This window comes from Zerene cesonia, unplaced genomic scaffold (assembly GCF_012273895.1).
Source record: "Zerene cesonia ecotype Mississippi unplaced genomic scaffold, Zerene_cesonia_1.1 Zces_u004, whole genome shotgun sequence".
NCBI classification, from domain to species: domain Eukaryota; kingdom Metazoa; phylum Arthropoda; class Insecta; order Lepidoptera; family Pieridae; genus Zerene; species Zerene cesonia.
In genome coordinates this window covers 2,014,279-2,042,008 of record NW_024045134.1, presented here as the reverse complement: position 1 = coordinate 2,042,008, position 27,730 = coordinate 2,014,279, and the positions used below count along the sequence as shown (strand labels likewise).

The 27,730-nt window shown below is 36.3% G+C and overlaps 1 protein-coding gene across 1 annotated transcript in view; it reads left to right on the top strand.

The window, feature by feature from the left end:
• The first annotated feature begins 1,627 nt into the window (after window positions 1–1,627).
• Window positions 1,628–27,730, top strand: part of LOC119838636 (amyloid protein-binding protein 2) — a 42,189-nt gene continuing 16,086 nt past the window's right edge. Inside the window, exons 1-2 of the mRNA XM_038364658.1 lie at window positions 1,628–1,816; window positions 26,397–26,510. Coding sequence (XP_038220586.1) covers window positions 1,628–1,816; window positions 26,397–26,510 — 303 coding nt within the window. The remainder of the gene's footprint in view (window positions 1,817–26,396; window positions 26,511–27,730) is intronic.

Genomic DNA, 27,730 nt, shown 5'->3' with positions numbered 1-27,730 from the left:
TGACAGATTCGAAATTCAAATGTAATATTTTTTTATAATTAAGTGTAACAGTATTTATGGCCAGACTAAGTATAAAGACGAACGAGATTTATAGAGTTTTGCTATATCTTCGAGGATCAAATAACAATTAAACATAATTATAGCTGTATAGAAGCTGAATACTCTTACCTTAGGTTACTAATTGTTTTATAATCTGAAAAAAAGTATAATTTTAAAAATTGTTCTACAGTTTGCGTAGAAATCGGTGAACACACATTAAAAAAAATGTAATATAGAACCTCATTTTTTTAAATCGGTAAAAAAATAGGCTGTACCGCAATTGACGTGTTTTATGTACGTAAGATACAAGATAAAATTAAACACCTACGGCACGCCCCCCTATGGGTTGCAGAATGATGTTGGCGTGATTCGTGAATATCACGAAATGATTATTATAGGAGCGTTCCGCTTTAAAAATGTAGATTTTAAACATTTTTTTTTTAATTTATGAAATCTCTTTTCTATAAGTATGTTATACGTACTAGTACATTTAATGGTATGGGCACAATGTTAGAACTATAAATACTCCTGAGAATTTCCCGTACTTCTATATTTTTTTCTTAATTTGAGCAGATTTTCTGGACAAATAATAAATTTTAACAAAAAAATTTACCGAAAGTAATTAAACTGAAAAACTTGAATTTTGAAAATAATTACTTATTCCTCTATTTCTAAAATAAAACCGTAAAAAGATGAAACCGCATTCCGAACTTCCTGTCCTCCTATTAAGCTTCAGTGCTTCGTACGTTGGGGTGGGGGAAAACCGGAAGTCTGTTTCCATTTCCTCTCCCTTTCCAAACAATTCCTTTTCCTCAATCGTCAATACTTGCTTTATCCCTTTCCATTTAAAGTCGGCAAACCATCTCTTGAGGCGTATTGTCTGCAAACGACCTTACGCCTCTGCAAATGTTCATGGGCGGTGGTAGCGCTTACCATCAGGCGACCCACTGTTTGTTGACGATGACATAAAAAAGAAAATTGAATTCCCAATCAAAAATTCATGTAATTTGACCTTTTATTTAGTCATACTATGGTATACTTAAGTTAAATATTATTTACTTTTTTATGAATATAAATTTTTTATTGTTTGTATACATACGGAACTTGGCAATTCATTATAGGATTTTAAAAAATTCAGACCCACGTATTTGCTTATACGATAAGAGAACATACAATAGGTGTTATTTAAAAATAATCGGACTAAATTTATCATTCATTTATCAAGTTGTAAATAATTAAGATTAAAAAGCATGCTTATATAAAAACTGTTTCATACACAGATTTAGGTTGAAATGCGCGGGCGGTGTATTACAGTACTTGTCCTGTAAAAACTTCGCTGTAAATATTCATTGGCGATCAGCTGTTTTAGTAAAAAGAATAAGCATGGATCCATATTCGGTATCTCTTTCACACTTCACTTGTTACAATGCTTGTGCATCAACATTCACGCTGAAAAGAAAAACAAATCGATTAAAAATTACAATCTGACCAATTGGTGTCCGCTGCATATTTGAATTAACCAATAGGAGAAACGATTGCAACGTGAACATAGTTGCGAATCGATTCGATCTGCCAGACGTGATGCAAAATGAAACGAGTACTATTTTATCTCGCCAAGATGGCTGACGTGTCTGCGTTAGTGTGCGTGAAAAAAACACCTAACAGTTTGTATGATTTGTGTTTGACCAGTTTAGTGAACTACTTACAGAAATCAAAGTGCGAGAAAAATGATTTGCGATCATTACCGGACAGCATCCTCATGGATGTTTATTTCAAGGTAAGTGGCTAGGACCGACCACATTTCTTATCTACAAAAACAGTGACGAAAATTCACCGTTATTTCATCCAATGTTTTACATCATACGTATATATTATTTAGGAATTAGGGGCGCTGGTTAATTTTGTTTTGTGTTGGGTTCACGGTCATGCGTTGCTAGAATAGGCCGAACCTCGGTGGAATCACTTTCACTAGCTGGTAGTGATCAAGCCATTGTTACGAAATATATCGTTTTCAGAGTAGGTACCTATTTTAATTTTGCATGAAACCCCACCAAGATGTAAATTTTTAGTGTTTTAGTATTATATTTATTTATGTTTGATTGGAACTAAACAAGAAATTGATTTAATAAGAATGGAATGAGCTACCTACTAATTTATTAAATATTTATAGGGATACTGTTAAAGATGTAAACCCAACCAATTGCAGAATATAATAATAGCTTATAATATATTTCAATTACAAACCTTTATTTTCTAGACGAACATGGCTCCGAAATGTACATTTTTGAAGATAAAGTAATTTTTGAAATAATTCATAAATTTATAATTGGAAAGTCGTTATGTAATATAAATTAACATCCTAATGTGTAAACTTATTTTTCTAGAACTACTCATAGAAAGTGTTGAAAGGGATTTGAAATTTAATATTAAATTTGATTCAAAGCAAATCACATTACCTGTATCATATCAAATAATATGAAGCATGTATTATCTTGAATTACATAGAAGACTAAAATTATAATATTATTTCATTATCATATTTAATTTACTGCATTATCTCATTAGTTGCGTGATGAAAAAATAACATAGCAACCACATGACAACATTGTTAAATGTTGCGGTAGGTTCCATGGAATTCATTGTGTTTTTACTAGTAGTCCACACCAACATTGTATGTGGTACATCTTATATATATATAGCATATACATAACTAACAGTTAGGAATTTTCAAAAACTATCCTGGGATTTACACATTTAAACAATCTCTAAGAGTGTCTTATATTATTGTTATTTAGGTATGAATTAAATTATCAGCAATGAGCATTATAAATAATGATAATTTGCGTTTAGTCCTGCTCTTTATAAACCAGCATTGTACATGTTTTAATTAATTAATAGTGAACTACACTCTTTCCAATTTGGTCCGTTGCTATAATTAGAAATTTGGTGCAAGAAATTATCAAAGTAAATATAGAAACATCCAAATAATGATTGTTCAGTTTTAATATTATGTAATTCTATTCTCTATGGATTTCTTTATTCTTTAGAGAACTACAGAATAATTAGCATTGTCTCGGTTTATAAAATTATACAGAAACTGTTGAATTGAGTAATTTATTTGTTTATGTAACAATTTTTTCATTATCATTATACAATTATAGATAAGTAGCTTTACTTGCTTAATTATTATTATTTCATTTAGATTTCTATTATGACAAGCACTACTTGGGTAGATATATAATTTATTGTGAACTGCATATAAATGCAATTAATTAAATGAATTAAAGGATGATATAATTTTTGTCTCCAAAAGTTACATATATGTAATAATAGCCCCATGTATTATTAATTTATCTTATGATTTTTATCTGACCAGAGCCAAAGTCTAATTATTTGCTATTTGTTTGTACTTGTGCTTGTTACATAGGTTCATAAGTTCATTGGTTTTTAAGAGGATGGATGTTTGTTACTGTTTAATGCGAAAACTGTATGAAGGTGATAGATTATACTCTGGATCAGGATATAGGCAACTTTTCACCTGGGTTCCATGTGAGTGACATTGGTGTGTTGTTGATCTTACTGGATCAAAAGCATCCTATTGAATTGGAAGAAATAATCAGTATAAAATGCTAGTAGGTACCTTATAGCATTTCTTTCATATTTACTCGATATCCCAACCTACATTTTATCCATAAATTGCATTGTTGTCACACATGTTCTTAAGTTAATATTGACATAATGATACAAATACTGCCTTCATCTAGTAGGACACGTGAAGTCGACCAGAATGTTCTGGTGTAATCATCATAAGTATAAAGGGATTAACAATAATCAACAATTGAAGGCTATGTGGTTGGGAACACATTACATACTAGCTGTTGCCCATGACTTTGTCTGCGAGTACTTTAGAAAAATAAAGATTTACAGCTCCTCCCTTGTAGGTGACAGTGTAATAATATGTAGTCTATATGTTGACCTGACCTGTTAGTAATATTCCTACAAAATTTCAAGTAAATACTTGCAGTGCTTTGTGGATTTAGCCCGGACATACATACACACAAACAGACAAAACTTCTGAAAACTATATTTTTGGCTGCGATATTAATTGTAGCCCACTCCCCAAGTATTTATGATTGTAAACACTGTTAGATTTCGATCTGGTGGGATAGATTATACAATCTAACAGTTTCAACAATCTTATGGCGACATGGTTATGTCATCATTTTTAAATTATTCTAGTTGATTCAAGTCTTATTGATGTATAAACGAACAAAAAGGAGTAAAATATCTTAATATATTTGGATTACATGTCACATTGTCTGTCCACAATGGACTCCTAAACTACTCTACTGATTTTAATTAATTTTGCACACAATTTGCAGTTCATCCAACTTAAAAGATAGGATGGTTTATATTATTACAATTACGTTGAATGACTAGAAAAGCGGAGCCGGAGCGTGCGGCTAGTAAATAATATATTTTGACAATTGAAAGCGCTTCTGAAGGAAGTCCAGTTGATTGAATAAATGTTTTGACTTTGAGCTTAGTACTGGGTGTGCCCCGCAGACAACAACTGGCAAAAATAGCGTCTGCGAATGCGTTGTCCGCTTATAACAGAAAAGGAAAGGATTGTCCACCAGAAATTGATAATGGACTGAGAAGGGTGAGGTAAAGAAAACGGGCCTTTTTCACCCATAGTCATCTCGTAAATTATCAGATAAAATGTTATCCGTAAGTGCCGCCTCCTTGGTGCAGTGGTTAACGTGTGAGCGTAGAACCGAGGAGTCCTGGGTTCGATTCCCGGTTGGGACGCACGATATAGAAAAAAAAAACGTCTCGGTCTGGCAGGACACAGAAGGCTGATCACCTACTTGTCGATAAAAAAATCGATCAGTGAAACAGGTGTCTATCCCCATGGGGCAGATGGGGCAGACCCCATACCCCAATACACGGGACTTCACGTATCCGTAAGTGCATGTTATAAATAATAACGCCAAAAATGTTTTACCAAAGCACTATCGGTCACAGTTTACAGAGTCTTGTGCAACAATTGTTACAGCTCCGTTCGACTACAATGAGCGTCTCGACTGATCGTCATTGGCTAACAGAGGACGGCTTACGGCTCACTTTATTCCCTATTGTTGTGGAATTGCTCGGGTTTTTAATTTAATCGTTAAGCGGGTGATTCATCGGCGGGCCGGTGGGCACGATGTTGGCTCGTCGACTCGCGTTGGTGATCCATTAGCGTACCATTCCGTCTACCCTCATCCTTTCTGGCGGTTTTTTGGACCGCGTAAATGGAATATCAAGTATGCACATAGGGCCAGCGAGCAAATTCGCCGGTTTTTAAGTCCGCAAACATTCGCGGACATTGGATAGGTTCGCGGGTACGTTGACGTATCGGGGTACGTACCGTACCCTTGAGGGTCGGAGTGGAAGGTGCTTGTTGTAATGGAGGGAGCCTTGTTGTTAACATTCGCATTAACGCACGAATTAATAAAGAATCTTGTGAATTAATGCCTCGATTACTATGAGGTATTTTATCAATCTCAGTAAAAAAAAAGTTCAATGGTTGTTGGAGGACTACTTATTTTACTTTTTGTTATTATTCATACGATCCCATCGTACGTTATGAGAGTTCTTGTGTTTTTCCGCATCCTTTTGCAAAGAAAACCTTCTGTACTAGTGGCCTATATATTGCCAGTCGTAGAGTGAACGTTGCGGATGATGCTATATTTTGTTTCTTTGAACGTATTGATGGAACTGCGAATTGTACGTAGATTTTTTTTTTTTGATAAGACATTAATCAGGCGAAATGAGAGCGTGGCGGCGGTTGACGCCAGATGGCGGGCGATGCTGTGCGGCTGAGCTAGTGTTGTAATATCGATTAGCGCACGATATGCCAGGAAGTGTTACGCAGCGTTATGTTTACTTAATGCAATGTTAGATATTGTATTTATGCCCGTATTATTATCACTGAGGCGATGCATTGTTTAGTAAAGAACTAGGCCGTGCTCCGCGGATTCACCCGCGTAACTCCGTATCCCGTTTGAATATCGGGATAAAAAGTTGCCTATATTTTATTCCAGTTGTCCAGCTGTCTACGTACCAAATTTCATTGCAATCGGATCAGTAGCTTTTGCGTGAAAGAGCTTACACACAAGGTTATGTACCTTACAAACTTTCGCATTTATAATATTAGTACGATAGGTAGGATTCATTTATATTTATTGTAGTAGGAAGGAAGGAAGGATAGGATAGGAAGTAGGATAGTAGAATAGAATAGGAAATAGGATGAGACTATTGCTTTTACACGCGGTTTCGTGCGTCCCTCAAAACGACTACAAATTCGTCATAACCCAACACATGCGACTCGATTACCGTGTAAGGTCACACACTTGTAATTCAAGATGCGATCACAACGAAAGTGCCAGCGCGCCGAATGTTCACCGACGTCATCTGTTGTGCGAAATTTCGCTTACTTTCTCGTTGTGTATGTTCTTATATACCTACCTAAGAATATATGACATGTTAAATCAAATTGTGCTATTTTTTATGCACGGTAGGGTACTATGTACACCACAATTTACCATCCGTGCTTTGTAAACACTTATTTAATGTATTATGTTTTTTTTTTGTAATGTTTACTTTTATAGCATAGAATAGAAACAATTTGATCACGAGGCGGGATTCGTAACCGCGTCTTTTTGCCAAACCAGCAGCATCGCCTAGCCTGTGATCCCGCCTCAGCAATCGAATTCCTTCTACCCTTTCGGTTTTATGTGCCTAAGCCTGCTTCTTTCCTTGTTAAATATTTGTAAAATGTATTCGAAATAATTTTTTTTCTACGTTATTACGTTATTAGTTGCATAAGATTCAACGATGACAATGAACTGAATCGTGTTTGCATGAACATTTTTGATTGTTTTAATGAACATAACATAATTAAGCTATTCGGTTTTATTGTAGTTATTGGATATGTAAATTCGTTTGTTAAATTGTTATTCTATACATTACTAGCTGACCCGGAAAACGCTGTTCTGCCTTACTGTTATCATTAAAGAGCATGGAAAGTAGATTTTGGCCGATTCTTAGACCATCCCGATATGATGCAAAAAAAAAAATCTTGAGTTTCGGTCCAGCCGTTTCGGAGGAGTAGGTATGGCAACAAACATTGTGACACGGGAATTTTATATAGTAGTGAGTAAAATAGTACTTTTAATATTATATTATGTATCGCAATATAACCGGACTCGGTTGTTATAGCTTTATTTTTTTATAAAAAATACCAAACCGTCATCAAATTCTCATCCCAGGGAAGTCCCATTACAAGCAAGAGCTTTCATACATAATAAAAATCGTAGAGATCGGTTAACCCAGTGAAGAGTATATGAACCAAGAATCACAAACAAAATAATTGAATTGAAAATATATATTTTTTGCATTCGGTTGAGAATAATAAGTAGTTATATATTTAAGTCTCACTGAAATTTGTTTAACACGCGTTAAATTTAACACACGTTAGATCCCGGAAGGCGGCGTCTGTCAATATTCGATCACCTCTGCAGCGTGTGTAATGTGTTTGATCGCTTTATATTATTATAACAAAGTATATATATTTGTACGTAGGTGGCGGAATGAATATCAATCATATTTTTGGTGGATAAAGTTGATTTTTGAAAAAATCTGATTGTGTAAAGTTATGACTGATTGATTCGTATGGCAAATACTTCAATTTCGGTGAGACTAGAAACATGATGGGTTCGTAAAATGTTTGTATATCAATTTTAACAGACGGCAATTAATTTTATTATAGCCTATACCGCTCGGAGATCGAAGGTGTTTGAAATCTGTCCAGCATATGCGCGATTTAGCTTCACATGATATAGCATAGATTTAGATTTGTCTTCCCCAATAGGACGCCTCCTTGGTACAGTGGTAAACGCGTGAGCGTAGAACCGAGGGGTCCTGGGTTCGATTCCCGGTGGGGACAATAAAAAAAAAAATGTCTCGGTCCGACAGGACACAGAAGGCTGATCACCTACTTGTCCATAAAGAAAATAATCGATCAGTGAAACAGATGTATATCATCTGCCCCATACCCCAGTAGGGGGGGGACACGGGACTTCCCTTTTTCCCCAATAGAGTCCTATGTTAAACGAGACAGTTCCTTGCCACAGAGTGTACAGAGATTCAAATGTTATAATTACAAAACGGAGCCGGTTAGCCTTCACACGAATGCAAATCGCTAGCGGTACCCACTGAGCGCTAACGGTAAAGGACGGACCAGGTCGTCTTGACCCCCGCAGCCGCTGGGCACGCATGCGCTGAAGGGTCCACGTGACGTATGGTTTTTGATGGAAAATTTCGTTCAGTATATATACGTACAGTTATATCATGTTGTTTTACAGTTTCAGTTGGTGTTTTGCTTCTTTTAATAAGCTAGCTTTTAATTGGTTTTTACTATTGTTAATGTGTTTTTCGATGGCTTTTTTTTTCTAAATAGCGGGTAGTCTGATGTGTTGAGGCATGTTTTATTTGAATATATTGCCAGCGAAGCCCACGTGACTTTGTTTACATTCAACAGAGGAAGTTGTGTCCGAATTACTTATTCAATTTAAAAAGCAATAGCTTTGTTAGTGAAAGTACTGCCAAAAGGGGTTCAGTCGTTACAGCGATTATTCGGAACAAGCATATACTTACGCACATTTATTTTAACTATATTTATGATCATCAAATCACCGCCCCCCCCTCGATGACTTCAGCGCCCACATGGAGGCGTTATCGCCCATTCACTGAACTATATATATGCCATATAAATGTAATTTTATATGCATTTATCCTATTTCCTAATAATATTATGAATGCGAAAGTTTGTAAGTATGGATGGATGTATGTATGTTTGTTACTCTTTCGCAGCTTGTCGTATCTGTATGAAATTTGGTACAGAGATAGATTTTAGTCTAAATTAGCTTAATGACGCCGCGGATTACAGCTTTTATATCACGGGTCATCCCGGGCAATGTCGGGGTAATGAATTATGAATTCTCGTTGGGATCATCGTATGGCTTTTTGACTTTCGTAGTAATTAGTGTTTCTAAAAATACCACCTTTTAGTTTTACGTCCGTGTCATCCAAGCTTTTTCAGGGCTCAAAATTGGGGCATAGTTTAAAAAGGGCGACCTATTACACAACCGGTACTTCAAAGCACTGCTCTTAAACCAGCACAAAGCTGGGTTGTTGCCTATAGATTTGTATTTATATTTTTATTTAAATTAACCTTCCTTTTCCTTTAATCTCTGGGTTGTTGATAAATGAGGATGCTATATAAATTTTCCAGCAAAATACAAGGGTAACTAAATCTACCCATATCTCAAATCATATCAACTAATGCGCCCCCTGCAGCGAATCCTGCTCTTTAGCATCACATCACATAAAGCGTTTAGTGTTCACCGAAAAAAAAAATTCTTAAAACAAACTGCGGTCACCGTAGGCCAAATCAATTAGCTGCCAGATATAACGGCATTCGAAAGCCACGTCAGTAGTGGGCTTGCAATTTTTACTTTGGAGGATAAGCAAACGGTTATGAGCAAACATTACAGTTAGCAATAAGGTGTTACTCGGCGAAACGTTTCGTACTGCGTCATCAGACGTTTTTTGCGATGCCAATACTCAGATTCGCATTAACTGTACATCCGATTTGTTATTGTGATGACCGTTAAGCTCTTTGCTGTGATAATTTCTCGGTATTCTTGTGAAATTGTCACTCGCAGAACGAAAAAATGAAAAGGATAAATTAAAAAAAATATATAGTGATGAAGAGGATGCCACTCGGGACGCCCAAGGCATAACGTCTCAGTCCTTATTTTAAGTGGCACAGTGGTGGCTCAGTGGTGAGGACGTCGGACTTCAAAATCGATAAGACGGAGTTCGAGACTGGGCGAGCGTGCAGGAAATAAATTGATTTTTCAAATAATCTGAGCGTGTGGATAACACTGCTTAAAATGGTGAAGGAAAACATCGTGAGGAAGCCGGCATGTCCAAGAATCAAAAAGCTCGACGACATGTGACATCTGCCAACTCATTTGGCCAGCGTGGTAGATTATGGCCTGAACCCTCATAGGAGGCCTATGTCCCAGCACTGGGAACATATATGGGCTGATGATGATGATCTTCACGATCGTGACCAAGTTTGGTTGAATGCAACATAGTCTAACTATGATCTCAAGTAATATAACCAGTGAAATAGTAACTGTTTTGCTCTGGTTGCCTTTCTTTTGAAAGAATTATTGAATCTCCCTGTGTTATGTGTTGAACTTGATATATAAGTACATAGGTGTAGATAGGTTACCAACACAACATTCGATCTTAAACAAGGCACACTTACGCAGGCATAATAACTTTATTGCAATATCAGACTTCATTTGATTAGTCGTCAAAGTAAGATGGCATGATTCAATTATCCTGAGCGTAAAAGAGACAACTGAAGTCAATTGGTCGAACGGAAGAGTGGTGTGTTATATTATTGTATGTTGTATGTATATAGACTCCGATTCCATGTTTAGAGTTAGTTACGGGTGAAATATGAAACGGTCTATGTAGATGTAAAAACACTTCATAGTTTGTTTTGCTTTGCTCCATATATGTATGGCTGGTATAGAATTTAAATTTTGTTTGGGGATAAGATTTTTTTTGTTGCGTAATGTGAAGAAGAAAATTATAGTTCACTAGCTGCGCCCCGCGGTTTCACCCGCGTAAGTCCGTATCCCGTAGGAATAGCGGAATAAAAGTTGCCTATATGTTATTCCAGTTATCCAGCTGTCTACGTAGAAAATTTAAATGCAATCGGTTCAGTAGTTTTTGCGTGAAAGAATAACAAACACACACACATCCTTACAAACTTTCGCATTTTTAATATTAGTAGGATAGGATATAAAGAGGCAATCGCGTTATATCGTAAAGTTCTGGGCTTATCCTATAGATGTCTCATCCTCTTTTCAACGTTTCTTTTCCAAAAATTAGCGTGGTTCTCGATTCGCATGCTTTTTTGGCTTTTTTATTCGATAACTCCGTCGGTTTTCAATCGATTGATGTTATCCATTTCGTATTTGATAGGAAATTGTTGTCATTTGATCACGTTTTTGAATCTGGAGTGGTGCCTCCCTCTGAGGGAGGGCGGTGACTATTATGGTGGAAATTTTTTTTGTCTTTGACAGTTCCCTACCCAAAAACGAGTGAAGATGTAATGTATTCAAACGTAAAGCATCTCCATGTTTTTGCGAACCCTCGGATTTATATTATTAAGACACCATTATACATAATATATTACTTCAATTTATATGCTTTTTCCATAAGATATAATCATGAATGATATAAATTCTTTTTTTTGTCATAGTCGGCAATGGAGCTGGTGGGTCGCCTGATGGTAAGCGCTACCACCGCCCATGAACATTTGGAGAGGTGTAAGTAAGGTCGATTGCAGACCTTACACCAAAATAAACTTATATTTTGCTTTCTGCTTTGATGTAACAGACTTTCTAATGTATCTAAAACTATTTTTTTATTTTTACATTATGTTATTAATATATTCATGTTATAGTGATGTTGATGTAGGCATGAATAACCCTTGATATTCATTTTTTTAAGTTTCTGTCATGTCTTATTTGTACGTATATTTTACTCATCTAAAAATCGTATTATATATAGAACATTGCTGTTAAATGAAATTGAACTTTGACACAGAGAGCCGTAGGCCCATATCCATTTTCCTCACCCTTCATTCTTTTTATTCCTTTTTTGACAATTCTCTCTTACATTACCCATTAAAAGCATTTGTAGAGGCCCTACCTCAGCTAATGCTCATGGGCACTAGTGATAGCTTACTCTCGGGCGAACCACCAACACCCAACACTGACAATGAAAATTAAGCTGCATACTACACCCCGAGCACGCAATGAATTCCGCCCAACATTTCCCCGTGCACTGCGGCACGCCGCCAAAGTAGGCTAGTCCATTCATCACAATCTAACACCAACGCACTTTCATCAGATTTCGATAAACTGGTCGCGGCGGTTGGACAGCCATGTGACTCGGCCTTTCGCTTTCAAGGTGATTTTCACTTCACTGGGCTCGCGTTAAGTGCCGGTCGGTCGGATGTGTGCCGTCGAAAATGAGAAGAAATACGCGATGTGGGTAAATTTGGGGGGGCGGGGGAGCGGTCGGTGAGGTCAAGCGATAATAATTGGGTAGATAAACTCCTGAAGACGCTCGAAAACACTAGCTTCTGGCGCAGACGCAAAAATAATATGATGAACGAAGCAATTACATGTTGAAGAGATACTCAAAATAATTCTAAGTCTACGTAGAGTTGTTATGTCTAAAATTAATCTGTCCTTCATGATCTTGCTTAGGGATATAAATGAAACTTTAGAAATCGTCATTTGTGAGTGTTTATCGTCAAGATGAAACTAGTTCACTGAATCACAGTAGACTGAATAATTTAAATAAACATATATAACTAATTTGAATAAAATATATAACTTGATACTCGCTACAACGACTTTTAGAAAATGACACGGCACGGGGCCTACTTTTTAGCATTCGCAAGAATTGTCAATCTCCAATGAAAGTGTTGTCGCCTTAACGATTTCACTTTCGCTGGCTTGCGTCAACACGACCTTTTATATTAATGCGATACGTATAGACTTGGATAATCTCTCGTTATTGTTGGTTGAGACAATGGATTTAGGTGACGTATCTATGTTTACATTGTTTTATAAATGTGGGTAGTTTTCTTTTGGGGGGCGATAGTACTGAGTTATACGGGACGAAAGTGTTTTGGTGTGCAATTATGGAAAAGTGCTTGAAATACTGGAGATAGCAAATTTTACAGCAAGGAAACATTAATTTATTTTTAAAAAGAAACAGTACCTACTGCATTTAAAGATTTTGAAAATGCATTTGCCACGTCCTGGAATTCTTATCCTGCTCATGTCTTATTTTTGCTGATAACTATGTCTAGAATATACATGCTATTATTTCATATTAGCTGCGCCCCGCGGTTTCACCCGTGTAAGTCTGTATCCCGTAGGAATATCGGGATAAAAAGTTGCCTATATGTTATTCCAGTCCAGTCAATTTCATTGCAATCAACTCAGTAGTTTTTGCGTGAAAAAGCAACAAACACACACACATCCTTACAAACTTTCGCATTTATAATATTAGTAGGATTAGTAGGATAGTAGGAAGTAGGATTTGGATAAAAAAAATGTATATAACGCTTATCATGTTTAATTTAAATTAATTTTTCCCCGACTGTAAATAGAAATATTCCTTACATTTCACGGATTACTGCGAAATTTAAAATCTCAGTCGGGCTTAAATATCTTTATCTTCTCTCCACTTTAAAATGTAAAAGAAAATGATGATGCAACACTGCGATGTATTAATCTACCACATTATGAATGTGAAAGTTTGTAAACGGATTTGAGTGTTAGTGTGTCAAACGTTGAAATGGTCGTGTGGATTTGGCGTGAAGGGGTCACGGCTTAGATGAAAACAATGCACACATTTGTGTCAGCTGTTTTTTTTTAGGGTGACACCTCACAACCGAAATTGTTATTTGTTTATGTTAAGTGATATATCCACTATTTAATGTGGTCACGGGGAGACTGAGACCGCGCTCGCTGTAAAGTGTTTGAAACGTCGGGTTTATAATATAATGAATAAATCGCGTTTAAAATCCGAATAAAATGTCTTCAATTTCTAAATGTATATTATTCGCGTAAAATCAAACACAAGATAATACTATGTTAAATGTTAAATGTTAAATTTATCTTTTCACGAGATCTGGAATTTTTCGCATTTTATGTCTCATAATCATAATTAATTTATTGGCAAGTATACATTCTATCCTTTCCTACTTCCTTTCTACTAATATTATAAATGCAAAAGTTTATAAGGACGTGTGTGTGTTTGTTGCTCTTTCACGCAAAAGCAACTGAACCGATTGCAATGAAATTTGCTACGTAGATAGCTGGATAACTGGAATAACATATAGGCAAATTTTTATCCCGATATTCCTACGGGATACGGACATACGCGGGTCCACGGGACGCAGCTAGTGGTATAATAAAGGTGTTACAATTCGGTTTTACAGCATGTTTAATCATCATTAAATAGCATTCAAATTTATTATATTTGTACATAAATAAAAAGTGTTTGTGTCACTTAATGCTTATCTGTTTTAATCAAATATTTTTTTTATTTCTCATTACATTATCTTTAATGTACATTTATCTCATTCTCCATACAATATGTTTTAATGTAAAAAAATAAGGTTTTTTCATAGTAACCTTATTTAGGAACAAATAATTATAGGAATAAACATAATATCCAAGTATATAAATAAAAATCAATTCATATTTGGCCATTGATTTTTATTTATATACTCGAATTTAATACATAAGCGAAACTCGAGAACGGCTCGACCAATTCGCAAAATTTTTTTATTCGATCTTATCATTGCACAATACAATAAAATATTATAACATCTTTTTCATGATCTATTCTTAATGTATAAAGCTGAAGAGGTTTTTTATTGTTAGCTTGAACGCGCTAATCTCAAGAACTACTGCGCCCGATTGAATAAAATCTTGGTCATAAGTTAGATCAATTGTAATTCAGAGGCGTAAGTTGCAAAGCTTGGTCTCATTAAATAAAGACTTTAAAATCGACTCAGAAACGTCGAGTAATGAACCTTTAACTTTGTTGCTCAAACATGTATTTATCTTACTTAATGCCTTGAAGCATGGTGATGTTTCTGCTAAAAAAGGGAAAGAAATATGATATAACAAACGCATAGGGAACAAACATAAATATTTCAATTAATCGACTCTAAAACTATGTGTATCATCTGTTTGATACGCCTCGGAAAATCTGTCTCCTTGACAGCACTGATTTTCAGTACGTTTTTTTATTGGACTTCATCTATTCTCATTCGTCTATAACGTCTCTGGTAGAATTTTAATTTTCAACCGACTTCAAAAAGAGGAGGAGGTTGTCAATTTATTTGTTTTCTATTTATTGACTGTTAAATTTTTTACGTTTGGTGCCTCATATCTTATCACTGGGTGAACCGATTTTTATAATTTATATTTTTCTTTATTTGAATGGTGGTGCCTACCATGTGGTCCCATTTGAATTTGGTCTAGTCCTGACAATTTGAAGGGGTTTAGTTTTTTTGGTAAAAGATATTGAATTAAAATAGAATTGTCTAATCTTTGTATTCCATTAGGAATTATTTGATATGTTTTTAAACATTACAAACCTTAATTAATTATTATGTTTTTTTGTTTCAGGTAATCATTTATTCTCAGTAAATCCGAAGAATATGAAAATTGGTATAATTTTGATATTATCGAAGCGAAAGTGAAGATTGGCTCAATTTTATTCAGTGACACACTGACTGGCTAGGCAAAAAATCAAAAACGAGTTAATGTTTTTAAAGTAATTTAAAAAGTGTTTCACTTCATATTTTCAAGTTAATGTAGTATTATGATAAATTTTTTAAAGTATTTTAAATAAAGGCGTCTCAAAACTATGCCTATAAATATTCTTAAAGTAATTTTAGTCATATTCTTTCTTTTTCTTATTAGGTTTTATTATATATTTGTATTATTTTTTGTTATTCTAATTTTAATCGCTTTCCGTTTGTTCTATATTTCATTTATGTTTTCCTATCTGTTTTTTTTTTATTAATTTTTTTCTCTCTTTCTCTGATCATCAACGAATGACGCGTACATCCGCAAGATCGCAGTGCAGCTTGCAAGTGCATCGAACAACCACGTTCATCGTTTCGCGTTTACAACATCTCGTATCGTTATTTTATTCATCGTGTACACGATGGCTCCGCGAGATAAGGTTGCATCACCACCGTCCCAATTTCTGTGCAGCAAACAGATAGGGCGCACTTCCGTATGATGCTTTGGTGTTCGCTTAAACTGTTCGCCCGATAGCGGCGTCCGTGTGATAGTGTTGTTTTCATTTGCTTCTGCCGCGAATGACGCTATTTCCTATTTAAATGTTCACCGAGTTGACAGAGCAATGTGGGAGTGGGGCACGCCTTGCCGCGAATCGGCTAGCTCTGGGGAAGGTGCCACACCCCCACAGAAGATCAGCGTTAAATAGTAGACCATTGCTGTTCCGTTCGGAGATTCGGGGAGTCTATATCCTTTTACTCTCCATCGCTTTATTCGCGACGTCAATACTTTACCCGATCGCTTAAAAGCAGGCAATGCGTTTGCTGAGGCTCTCTGCAAATGTTCATGAGCGGGAAAATCACTTACCATCGGGCTAACCACCACCAGTTGCCCAATCTACCATAAAAAATGAGTCCGTGGTCGAAATAGTCGTCTGGTTTTTGTGAAAATTAACATTGAGGACCTCCTCCTTTTTTGAAGTCGGTTGAAAATGTGCTCCAAATGTTAAACTAAAAATTGTTTTGCTTTGACTTGTACCTGTTCCTCTGGATTGTAATATATTGTAATCATTCCGAGAAACGACAAGAGGTTCTTGACTTGTTTTTTTTTTTAAACAGATAAAAAAATCATCCATCAGCGAACGGATATACCACGCGAGACATTCGAAATGGCCATAACTTCGGAAGTATTTTCTATTCTCCATAAAAAGTGACAATAAATAAACATAAATCAACAAGCCGAGTACATGTCTTCATTCATAAATCACCAGTCGATCGGCTCTATCTTGGATTCTTGACACACTTACAATTAGTTCGCTCGCCACGCATGCTCGCTTTCACGATTTAAAAACAATTACGCTGTATGCATTATTCTACCCCACAGACGTTGACCATACTTGTTATGGTCGGAATATCTCAAAAATTAAGTACGTGCTGCAAAGGTTTCAAGCAGTTTATTAAAACTCTCATCCCCTTTGAAATGCAAGTTATTGAGTTATCATCTTCAAGACACGAAAGTGTCATCCCATTTGGATGTGGGTTTTTGTAAAAAAATACTGGGCGGAAAATACGCTCAGTTGCCCGCTAAGACAAAAAAAAACCTAATGAAATTATTAAATCCTGACGATCTTTTCAGGATAATAATGTAGGTATTATCACCGATGCTTCATATGTGTACAAATTATGATTTACCTAATATGTCCTTTAAAAGCAGGTCAAAATCAGGTCTAAAGACGTCGTTTACATACAACCATACATATAAAGATGATATAAGCGTGTTAGTGTTTAACTGGGTGACTTAAAATAATGGCTAAAATTCATACTTTGATACTGTCTTTTCTGATACTGGACATTATATTGTGTGGTTTTGTGAAACAAAAATCTCACCGTTAATAACTCAATCACGAGCAGTTCCAAGAATACGCGCTAAAATAAAATCAATGTACCAATAGAAAACATCAGAACATTCCAGCGCAAATGTCACGAGCGCAATCAGTAGCGGGTGTCAGATAAAAACCCATTCGCAAGTGTGCTAGGCCACCGGGTTAGCGGGCTGAGACTAGACCCAAGAAACGTCTGGCACACATACGTGGGAACACACGTGGGTAATAAATATTGCCGTGTTTAGCCATCGGGGCCCTTGGGGTTGGGTCGTGTTGGTCGGTGGATTTCTCCAGTGATTCTAGCGGTGTTTTTCGCTACATTCTTCAACTTTCCACTTGAAGTGTCACAAGATACAAGTGGCCGTTGTGTCTTAATGAGTTAGGTCGGCTAATTGTGATATATTCTGCATTTGGTGTCTGTCTTCGCTTGGTTGGTACTCGAATAAAAGGTAGCCTACATATGTTAGTCTAAATTGACGATATTTTTGGCCGGTGCGTTGGTTGTATTTCGTGAAATATAAATATGTTTTCAAACGATTTCAAAAAAGGAGGAAGTTATCAATTCGCTGTATTTTTTATTGTTTTTCGAGGCCTTTCGACTGGGTGATTCTTTTTCTATTTAAAATCTGGTGCATCCCTAAACTTGTTCTAGTTCTGACAGTGGATATTTTAGTTTTTATTGAAATTGAAAATATTTAATATATTCATATATTCACGAATATATAAACCAAAATGTTAAATGCTACTTATTCCTACTAATAGTAAACTTAATCGCAAAAATACTATGTAATTCGATGAATGAGAAGCTTGAATTATAACGACGGAGAATTATGTGTACCTATTATATTTATTTTTACCAATGAAATATCTTTAATCGATTAACAATTTTACACATATTACATTTTCCATCCTACGCTAATCCTACGATGGTTTTCACGTTATAAATATGTTGTACACGCTGCAGAATAACAGCACGAAATTAAGGTAATTGCCCGACTCTGGTAGGTAAGCATGATCTTCAAAATATACACATAACGCACACATAAATAGCATTACGATTAGACGTTAAAGTAAGAAGGCGGGATTCAATTATCGCGAAAAAGAGACAACTAATGTTTTTTTCTGGCTTAGCCGTAATTCAATTTAGCAAAACCTTTTTCCTTACGTTGTATTTGTATGTAAATACCCCAAATAGCCCATATAGCCAATAGGCACAACCTGACGGTATGTAACGTCAAACACATGACAGCGGGGCGGCTCTTAGAAGCACGGCCGTACGCGGCGGCCATTAACACCAATAGCGAGTAGCAGGAATGCGGGTAGTCGGCGGAATTAATTGCCTCCATTGAGCCGCGTGTTCGCTTCCGTGTATCGCATGTAATGAGAACTACCTGTTGGGTGTGTTGTGGGAATCGAGTTTTTTTTTGTGATAGCTGGCTAAGGCTAAGCTGGTGGGTCGCGTGATGGCTTGTGAAGTAGCTACCACGGCCCATACAAATTTGTAGAGGCTATGCCTGTGAAAATGGATGGCCAACTTTAACGGATAATAGATAGAAAGATATACTGAAGGAAATCACTCCAGGTCCCCCACTCACCGAACGAAACACATTAGTATGTTTCTATTTGCCATCGATCTTTTTTGGGGGTGTGATACCCTCCCCGGTGCGAGCTGGCCCAATTCGTGCCGAAGTGTGCTTAACTCCCATCCTATGAGTGCATAACACTGAACTGATTGAACTAAACTCTTTATTTATTTGTTGTAATACATAACACTGCGATTGAACTAAATTCTTTATTTATCCGCAAGTTTACCGTATAATATTATTCTGGCATTTAAACAAAATTCTCCCGGGATTTCCTCCCTTTAAACAGGCCCTCACAACTCGAATGAATTCCCGTTTTACATTAAGGTATGGTAAAGGCAAGACAGCTAGATCATCTTATATATAAATGGGTTGCTAAACGTATAATTTCGACAATAGTTTTTAACGTTTTTGCATTAAAATGGAACAGAAGGAAGGTTCGTATGGAGAGAAAAAACTTACCGCGCGTGAAACCGGAACGGATCGCATTATTTTCCTTATTTTTAATAATTACCATCGTATTATTTTCGTTCATTATGTACAAAACAAGTGAGGTGTACGGAATATTTTCAAAATTTTAAGAGAACAATACAATTCTATGTCTTACACATAGTAATCATGACATTGCATTAAGCGTAATTATAAAATACTAGCTGCGCCCCGCGGTTTCACCGGCGTAAGTCCGTATCCCGTAGGAATATCGGGATAAAAAGTTGCCTATATGTTATTCCAGTTGTCCAGCAGTCTTCGTACCAAATGTTATTGCAATCGGTTCAGTAGTTTTTGCGTGATAGAGCAACAAACACACACACATCTTTAGAAACTTTCGCATTTATAATATTAGTAGGATAGGATGTAGTTGTTTTAAGTTTCTATATCAAGGATACTTATATAGACGCGATGCAATTGTTATAAAAATTTTAATCAAAATTCTCTCATTAAATCTATACTATACTAATATTATAAAGCTGAAGAGTTTATTTGTTTGAAAGAACTAATCTCAGGAACTATTTATTGGTCCGATTTGAAAAATTCTTTCAGTGTTAGATAGCCGATTTATTGAGGAAGGCTAAGGTAAAGTAAAGGCTATATATGTACCACGGGCGGAGCCGGGGCGGACCGTTAGTTTAATATAAATCCATGAGCTAATCTGCTGTAGGTATTCATTACGAGATTTGTTTAAAGTAATTGTTATTATTGTTGTAATTTATTTAATTGTCTAACATGTCCCTCGGTTCTACACTCGCCTGTTAACCACTGTACAAAGGTGGCGGTTAGTGCAGTTTAGCTAGGTGTTCATAAATAATTATATAAATAAACCTCAGGGTTATGATCGAGTGTCTATGGACTTGTCAAATTTGTCTAGTATTTGTTGTTTCAAAACATTTGAAGCTCTGATTGCTAATAATATATTAGTATAGACTATAGAGTAGAGTTTACCTACGTTTTCGATTTTGTATTTCGCCCAAACATTTGTCACGTAACGGAGATGAGAGACGGTGGTGATCGCAATTCGATTCTCAGTCTCGTAAGTTAAACGAAAAAACAATATTGCATCATCATCGCGTTGTACGGACGGAATACGATTGAACGAGTGCAAGAGATAAATGTTTGATGCCGTAAATGTTAAAAAATTCGTTCATAATAATGAAAGTTATCGTCCGAGTGGTCGTAAGAAATTTTCACGGTGCAGACGTTCATTGCCCGTTTCATTTTAGGTTTGTTTTTTTTCGTAGAATTTGTCAAAATCTTTCTTAGCGGTCGTCTGCATCATGGTATCTAGCTATCTGTACGCCATGTTTTAGCCGTGTTTTAAAAATTACTAGCTTTTGCGCGCGACTTCGCACGCGTTAAATTCGGACTTAGAGTAAGATTAATAATTGTTATTATACATATAAAACTTCCTCTTGTATCACTAACTATTAAAAAAAAATCCATCAAAATCCGTTGTGCATTTTTAGAGATCAAAAGCATTTATGTATGTATACATAGGGACAGACGCGGGTAGCGAGTTTGCTTTATACTATGCAGTTAAGATTAGATGAAACAAATAACAATAATTTGGCAACACAATGTAGGCGACATTGGTATAGTAAAGTGTGATTTGTCTAAAGCAATTATGTCATATATAATAATTGAGTACTAGTATAGATGATTTGTGTCTGCATTGTACGCTACGAAGTGGCGATAAATTGTGAATTTCTAACGAGCTGCTACAAAACAATCGTATGATATTTTATGTTGTGAATGTGCGAACGTTTGTTTGTTAGCTGGACTGCAAGAAATGTGTAGAAGTAAACAACCAAAGTAATTGCACAAGGATGTTTTAAATAGGTGAAGTCCCGTGTAGGGGTAGTGGGGTAGGGGGCGGTTGATATTCATCTGTAACACTGATCGACTTTCTTTATGGACAAGTAGGTGATCAGCCTTCTGTGTCCTGCAAGGCGGAGACATTTTTTTTGGGATTCGAACCCAGGACCCCTGGATTCTACGCTCAGGCGTTAACCACTGTACCAAGGAGGCGGTCGAATCCGGCGCATTACGTGTAGCATAATATGAAGTAGTTACCCCTTTTAGCGCTACACTGATTAGCTATAAGGATTATCTATTTATTAATCGTGTTGTAAACATCACGCCAACCTTATTATGTGGTGTTATATAAACATTCTTTCTTCTATCTTTCTAATGTACACGTACATAAGACTTAGATGCAATAGCTGCATATGTAGGTAACATTTTATTTCGGTAAATTACAGGCGGTTAGTACGACTAAACTTTATTATTGTAAGATTTAGCCCGCGGCTTCGGACGCTTAAATTCAGAGTAATAGTTTAATAGATGTTATTCTACATATAAACCTTACTCTTGAATCACTCTATCTATTTAAAAAAAACTATCAAAATCCGTTACTTAGTTTTAAAGATTTAAGCATACATAGGGACAAAAAATAACGGCTATGTTTTATACTATATAGTGATTTGCGTGAGTGTAGCAAGCTATGCAAATTTTCCATCAACCGAACAAGCAGTGACCTTGAAATGGATTCGCCCCTGCCCCAGCCTGCGATGCAATCGATCAATAGCCAATTCTAGGCACCTGACTGCTATCCAATAGCCTGCATAATCTAATGCGCAAGCGTGTCAGGTACCAATACGGACCTAGAGTCCTGAATGTCATCAATAATAGAGCCTGGAACGCATCTATGTATACGTGTGGAGATATATGTATATCTCTGGAGGTTTCTGATCATTGAATGTGCGCCGTTATGAAAACGAAGCTTGTATAGCATATCGAAGCTAGACAATTTATATGTAAACAAAAAACGTATAAGTCTACGTTTTTTGATAATTGTTTACATATTATTTTTCTATCATATAAAACAGTAGCAGATAATAGAAAAACACAATTTACATGTCACAGTTGAATTCACAAACCGCTGCTCCACTAAGGTTTTTTCTTCTGTAGACTATTTTTGAGCTTCATATAAGTAACGGCATTGTAGGTATTTCTATTCTTTAAATATAACGGGACGCTGGAAATCCCATGTATTCAGGAATATTAATAAATGTCCATCAAGCTTCTGTGAAAAGTGATAGTTTCAAACTTTGTATGTTTATAGGGGTTAAGCTTCGGAAGTACCGATTCGATCATGAAAATTATTTCACTCGCTGAAAGGTGCACTATTCCGGTCATGGACTTTATTTTAACACGGGTCAAACGGAACCGGGGCAAGCGGCTAGTGATAGATGAAGAATCAACAATCAAAGCTGAGTCATAGAAGGAATGTTCCCACAGATTATTATGCGATAAACTCAGTGATATAATGTAGCCATTGATCGTGGTTGTGATAGAACTTAGGTGTCTAGAGTCTCAAGGGCAAATGCGAGGTGGTCATTTGAGTTTCGGATGATATACGCAGAACTCAAACTGTTGGGGGTTACAGCATTTATCCGTTTAACTTGAGCGGAGAATGCGTTTTTGGATCGTTTTTCGCATTACACATTACATAGTTGATAAATTTATATAGAGAAAATCTACATTTTCCCAATTATATGGGCGTGGTGCCGCTACTTGGTGATAGCATGTATGTATGTGTAAAAATAAACCTAGGAGCCTAATTAGAACAACTTGTAAATTACACCTCATATGCTTTATTATATTGAGGGTTTGAAGCGTATAAAAGTGCAAATTAATCCAGCCATCCTTGAATTCAATCGGCACTGGCTAAGAAATGCTCAAAGTATGGAATGAATGAGGGAAGCAAATTTACGACTGACCAGAAAAAGACGTAGGATACAAGATAAAGGGAGCAAAAAACAATACGATCGCAGGTCTTTGCCACCGATAAAAATTATTAGCAGAGGCATTTTCTACGCTTAGTCAGCGGCCACAAAGAATGCGTCTATATTTTTTTGTCCCCACCGACAGCTTAGTGGTCAACCGTGATTCATAGCAGCTCGAATCAAATTCAGAAATAAAAGTCCAATTGAGCCGGCCGAGACAGTAACAGGTTGTTGACCCGCTGCGGTGCGTGACCATCGGGTCAAGGTTGCTTATATTATGTTGCGAATTATCGGAGGAGAAATTTAAGATAACACGGTTTGGGCCCGGTATCATCGTTTACTGATTATATCCCTGATAGTCTTATTTGTCCTCAGTGGGATTGATATTTATCATTCAAGAAAAAGACAGTCTGTTTGACACCCAAGACGTAAATTTTCACGTGTTATATATGTAATTTTGTCTGACAGATAAGCTTTATAGAAAATATCTGGAAGCTGTGAAACTGGGCCTTAATCTTGCCTGATTAGAATTACTTAAGCCAGAGGCGGAGGCCCGTTTTCTTTTCCTTACTCTTCCAAGTCCACCCATTTTTCAAGTCTTCAATCCTTTCCTTATCCCTAACCCTTTATAAACGGGCAACACATTTGAAGTGGCCCTACGCTAATGTTCTTCATGGTTGGTGGTCATCGTTTACCATCAAGCGAACCACCAGCTCAGTTGCCTGCTCAGACATAAAAAAATAAAATGGTTGCGTGCATGTGAATTGTGGAGAGGTTTGTTACCCTCTTACCTAGATTGGTGGAGCTTTTAGGCATAATCTGGTGATAAGATATTGTCAGGATTGAGTCATGGACTACGTAACTGGATATGATACATTAATGTTATTTGTATATACTTAATTTGAATAAGTTGTCCATGTTAACGCCATGAACGATTCCATTGTTCACATGGTAAACGCCATTTGAAAGTATGATAACTTCCGTGTTTTACACAAGTCAATATGTTCATTACGAAATAACATACGAAATGATAGAGTCTCTTATATTTTGTTTGACGTAAATATTGAGAGTTTAATTGAGGTTCTCCCAATGAATACACGTCATGTCACATGGAATCGCTCAGGTTGAATTTGTTTTTTGTAGGGTTTTCTAATCCAAACTAGTTATTATAAATATTTTAATGGGCTTTTCAATTTAAAAAATACATATTATATACTTCTTTGTAATTCATCAATTGCTTAAACGCATACAAATGTGTGCTATGAAACTTTGTTTTATTGTTACACTGAGAATATTCGATTTTATAATGAGTAATTTATATCCGTGTCCAATTTTTAGCGAACATCATTAAAAAAACTCGCCATCAGACGAATCTACCACTTCCTTATACGTGTGTTTCACCACAAAGAACCTCTCGTATACATTGACAGCCTTCGTTGTGGGACTGCTATCGTTAAATATGCGTATTTTGACATTTTAAACGGTTCATATGAGAAAAAATAAACGTGTTTCTAAAATCACGCGATATTATTGACTAGCCGTAAATAGATCAAAACAAAAGTTAAAACTTGGCGAACGGAATGACCTCGTCATACCTGATTCGGCACAAGCTATTCTGACCGTTACGGTTAAGAGATACAGCACGTTCTGCCGTGTACAGCCTGCACCTGTGGTCATTAATAATTCGATCAGTGTTTGCACAAGTCATAATGAATAACGATTGCCAATTGTTGACTTTGTGGCTTTTGATTGTAGATAGTTTATGGCCTTGCAAAGGTCCTTCTTGCTGTACAGTGCCACTTATCTAGTGCCAATTTATCTCTGAAATTAACAGCTTTCGGCATTTAGAAATTAAAGACTTTAACGGATTTTGAGACGCGATTTATTCATTGTATTATTAACCCGACGTTTCGAACACTTTACAGCGAGCGTGGTCACGGGGAGATGCTCGAGCACTTTAGAATCCGTTAAAGTCTTCAATTTCTAAATGTATAATACTCGCGTAAAATCAAACACAAGAAAATACTAGCTTTCGGAATATTTAACAACAAAATTTTAGAAAGAAAAATGGAACATAGGATTCTCGGTCGTATGTTCCATTTTAATACTACAAAACTACAAAATGAAATTCAACAAAGATTTCGTTCCGTCGATAGAATACTGCAATCACTGAAATAATGTTTTATATTGAACTTTGAACTACTTTTTATCCCGATATCCCGTAGGAAAAAAAGTTGCCTATAGTTTATTCGAGTTGTCCAGCTGCCTATGTACCAAATTTCATTGCAATCGGTTCAGGAGTTTTTGTGTGAAAGAGTAACAAACGAAAATTTTCGAACATGAAGGAAACAAATAACAAATCCTTCCTCTCCTTTTATCCTCACGTGTCCAAAGTATTTAGTGGGATGGGTCATTACACAAACATTGATATGACCGATGGTGATGACATCGAGCAATCGATTTGGGCCATCAGACGCGTGTTCAGCGCTCGCGTGTGATTGTGTTACGTAAACAGCCTCTGCGGTTGTGCTTTGCACATCACGCCACGGTGCTTGCTAGTGATCGAGCGAAGGTCTTCGTGGACATGCATAAGTGGCGTCCTTGAGCCACGGGTTAAGTTCATGAGAGCCGTTCCGTTTGTTCAAATATTCTCGAATGATGAAGGTATTATAGAACCTTGGTGTGATAAGGGTAGGGTAGGAATTGTCGAACTTAATATGAATTTGACTCACTTAAAATAAATTATAGTGCATACTTGTTCGTTGTCTACACTAACATCTATAAATTAATAGACAATCGTTTATCACCACTAGCTGTATCTTCCGCCATTTACTTGATTAGTTATGCATCAAGCGGTATAAGCATATACGGCATTTCATTTTTAATAACTTATACTATTAATATACAGCCGAAAAGTATGTTTGTTTGAACGCGCTAACCTCAGTAACTACTGGACCGTATTCACCGTTTAATTTGTACCTGATTCCGGAATGCTATAAGTTGTACATGTACCACGAGCGAAGACAGAGCGAACCGTTAGTGTTATACATTGGTAATCAGACAGACAGCTAGACTTAAAATGTACTTTTACATGTTCCTATACTTATTCGTATTTTTCCTTCGTTTACAGATGCTCCAAGAGAAACGGCTATGCATCCTGGGCGCGGAACTCTCCGAGCTGGAGATATTCGAGCGGCTGCTGCGCTTCTCCGGAGCCCAACTGAGGCTATTGCAATGCTTTCAGGTATGATTCTAGAATTCAAATTGCGTATATATTTAAGAAGAAGCTGTTCATGTAAGTTGGCCCAAAAGAAATATGGAATTATTCCAATTTTTCCAAGATCCTCCTAAGTCACTTTGCGAACTGCTAGCGTTTCGTTGCTAACTTCAATTTATATACAACTAGACGCTCGTCCCGGCTCCGCCCGGATATCAAGATTCCTGTTGTCCTAGATAATATGTATACCAAATACCCTGCCTGTATACCAAACTTCGTAGTTTCAGCGTGATTGACGGACAAACATCAAAATAAACAAACTTTTAGTTTGATTAGTGTTTTATACATAATATATATTGAGTGTGATTAATTAATTTAATGCACATGTATATAATTGTACAATATTTTTCCTGTAATCATCAGCGCCGATGCAATAGGTACAAATGAAATCATAACTGTATATACATTTTCTTAACATATATATAACTCACTGATGTATTAAACAATGTGTTGTGTTATTACGCATGCATGCGCTGGCGGGATTGGGTGATGATCGCATTTCATAAAATGCGCGGGTATATGCGAATGTCTTGCAGCTCTCGTACGACGGTTATGTTACAAATTAGATGACCGTCTCACTTAATAGCCTCGCATTATTCAATTTGATCTTGCGTCCCGTTCGACTTCGCAATGGCGGTATAGATATAACTACGACGCTTATCCTAGTATTTTCTTGTGTTTGATTTTACGCGAGTGTTATACATTTAGAAATTAAATGCTTTTTTTACGGATTTTAAACGTCTCCTCGTTACCACGTTCGCTGTAAAGTGTTCGAAACGTCGGGATGAAAATATAATGAATAAATCGCGTTTAAAATACGTTAAAATGTCTTTAATTTCTACACGTTTATCCTATTATAAATACTATACTAACCAATCTTACTATTATAGTAAATGCGAGAGTCTGTGAGGATGGACGCATGTGTGTTTGTTTGTTACTCTTTCACGCGAATACCACTGAAAGCAAATCGATGTGTACCAGAATATTGTATGACCTTGAGTAATAAACACTTTAATAGTAAATATAATCTCATTTACGTGTTAAGTCATAACATATATTGCGTAAATTTGCGTTCGTATTTAAACAAATTTAAAGAAGCACAGCAATAAATCCACAATGAAAGTACATACTACCGAGATCCGCGGCCAAAGTAATAGAATAACACAAGAACAAACCACGTAGTCTCA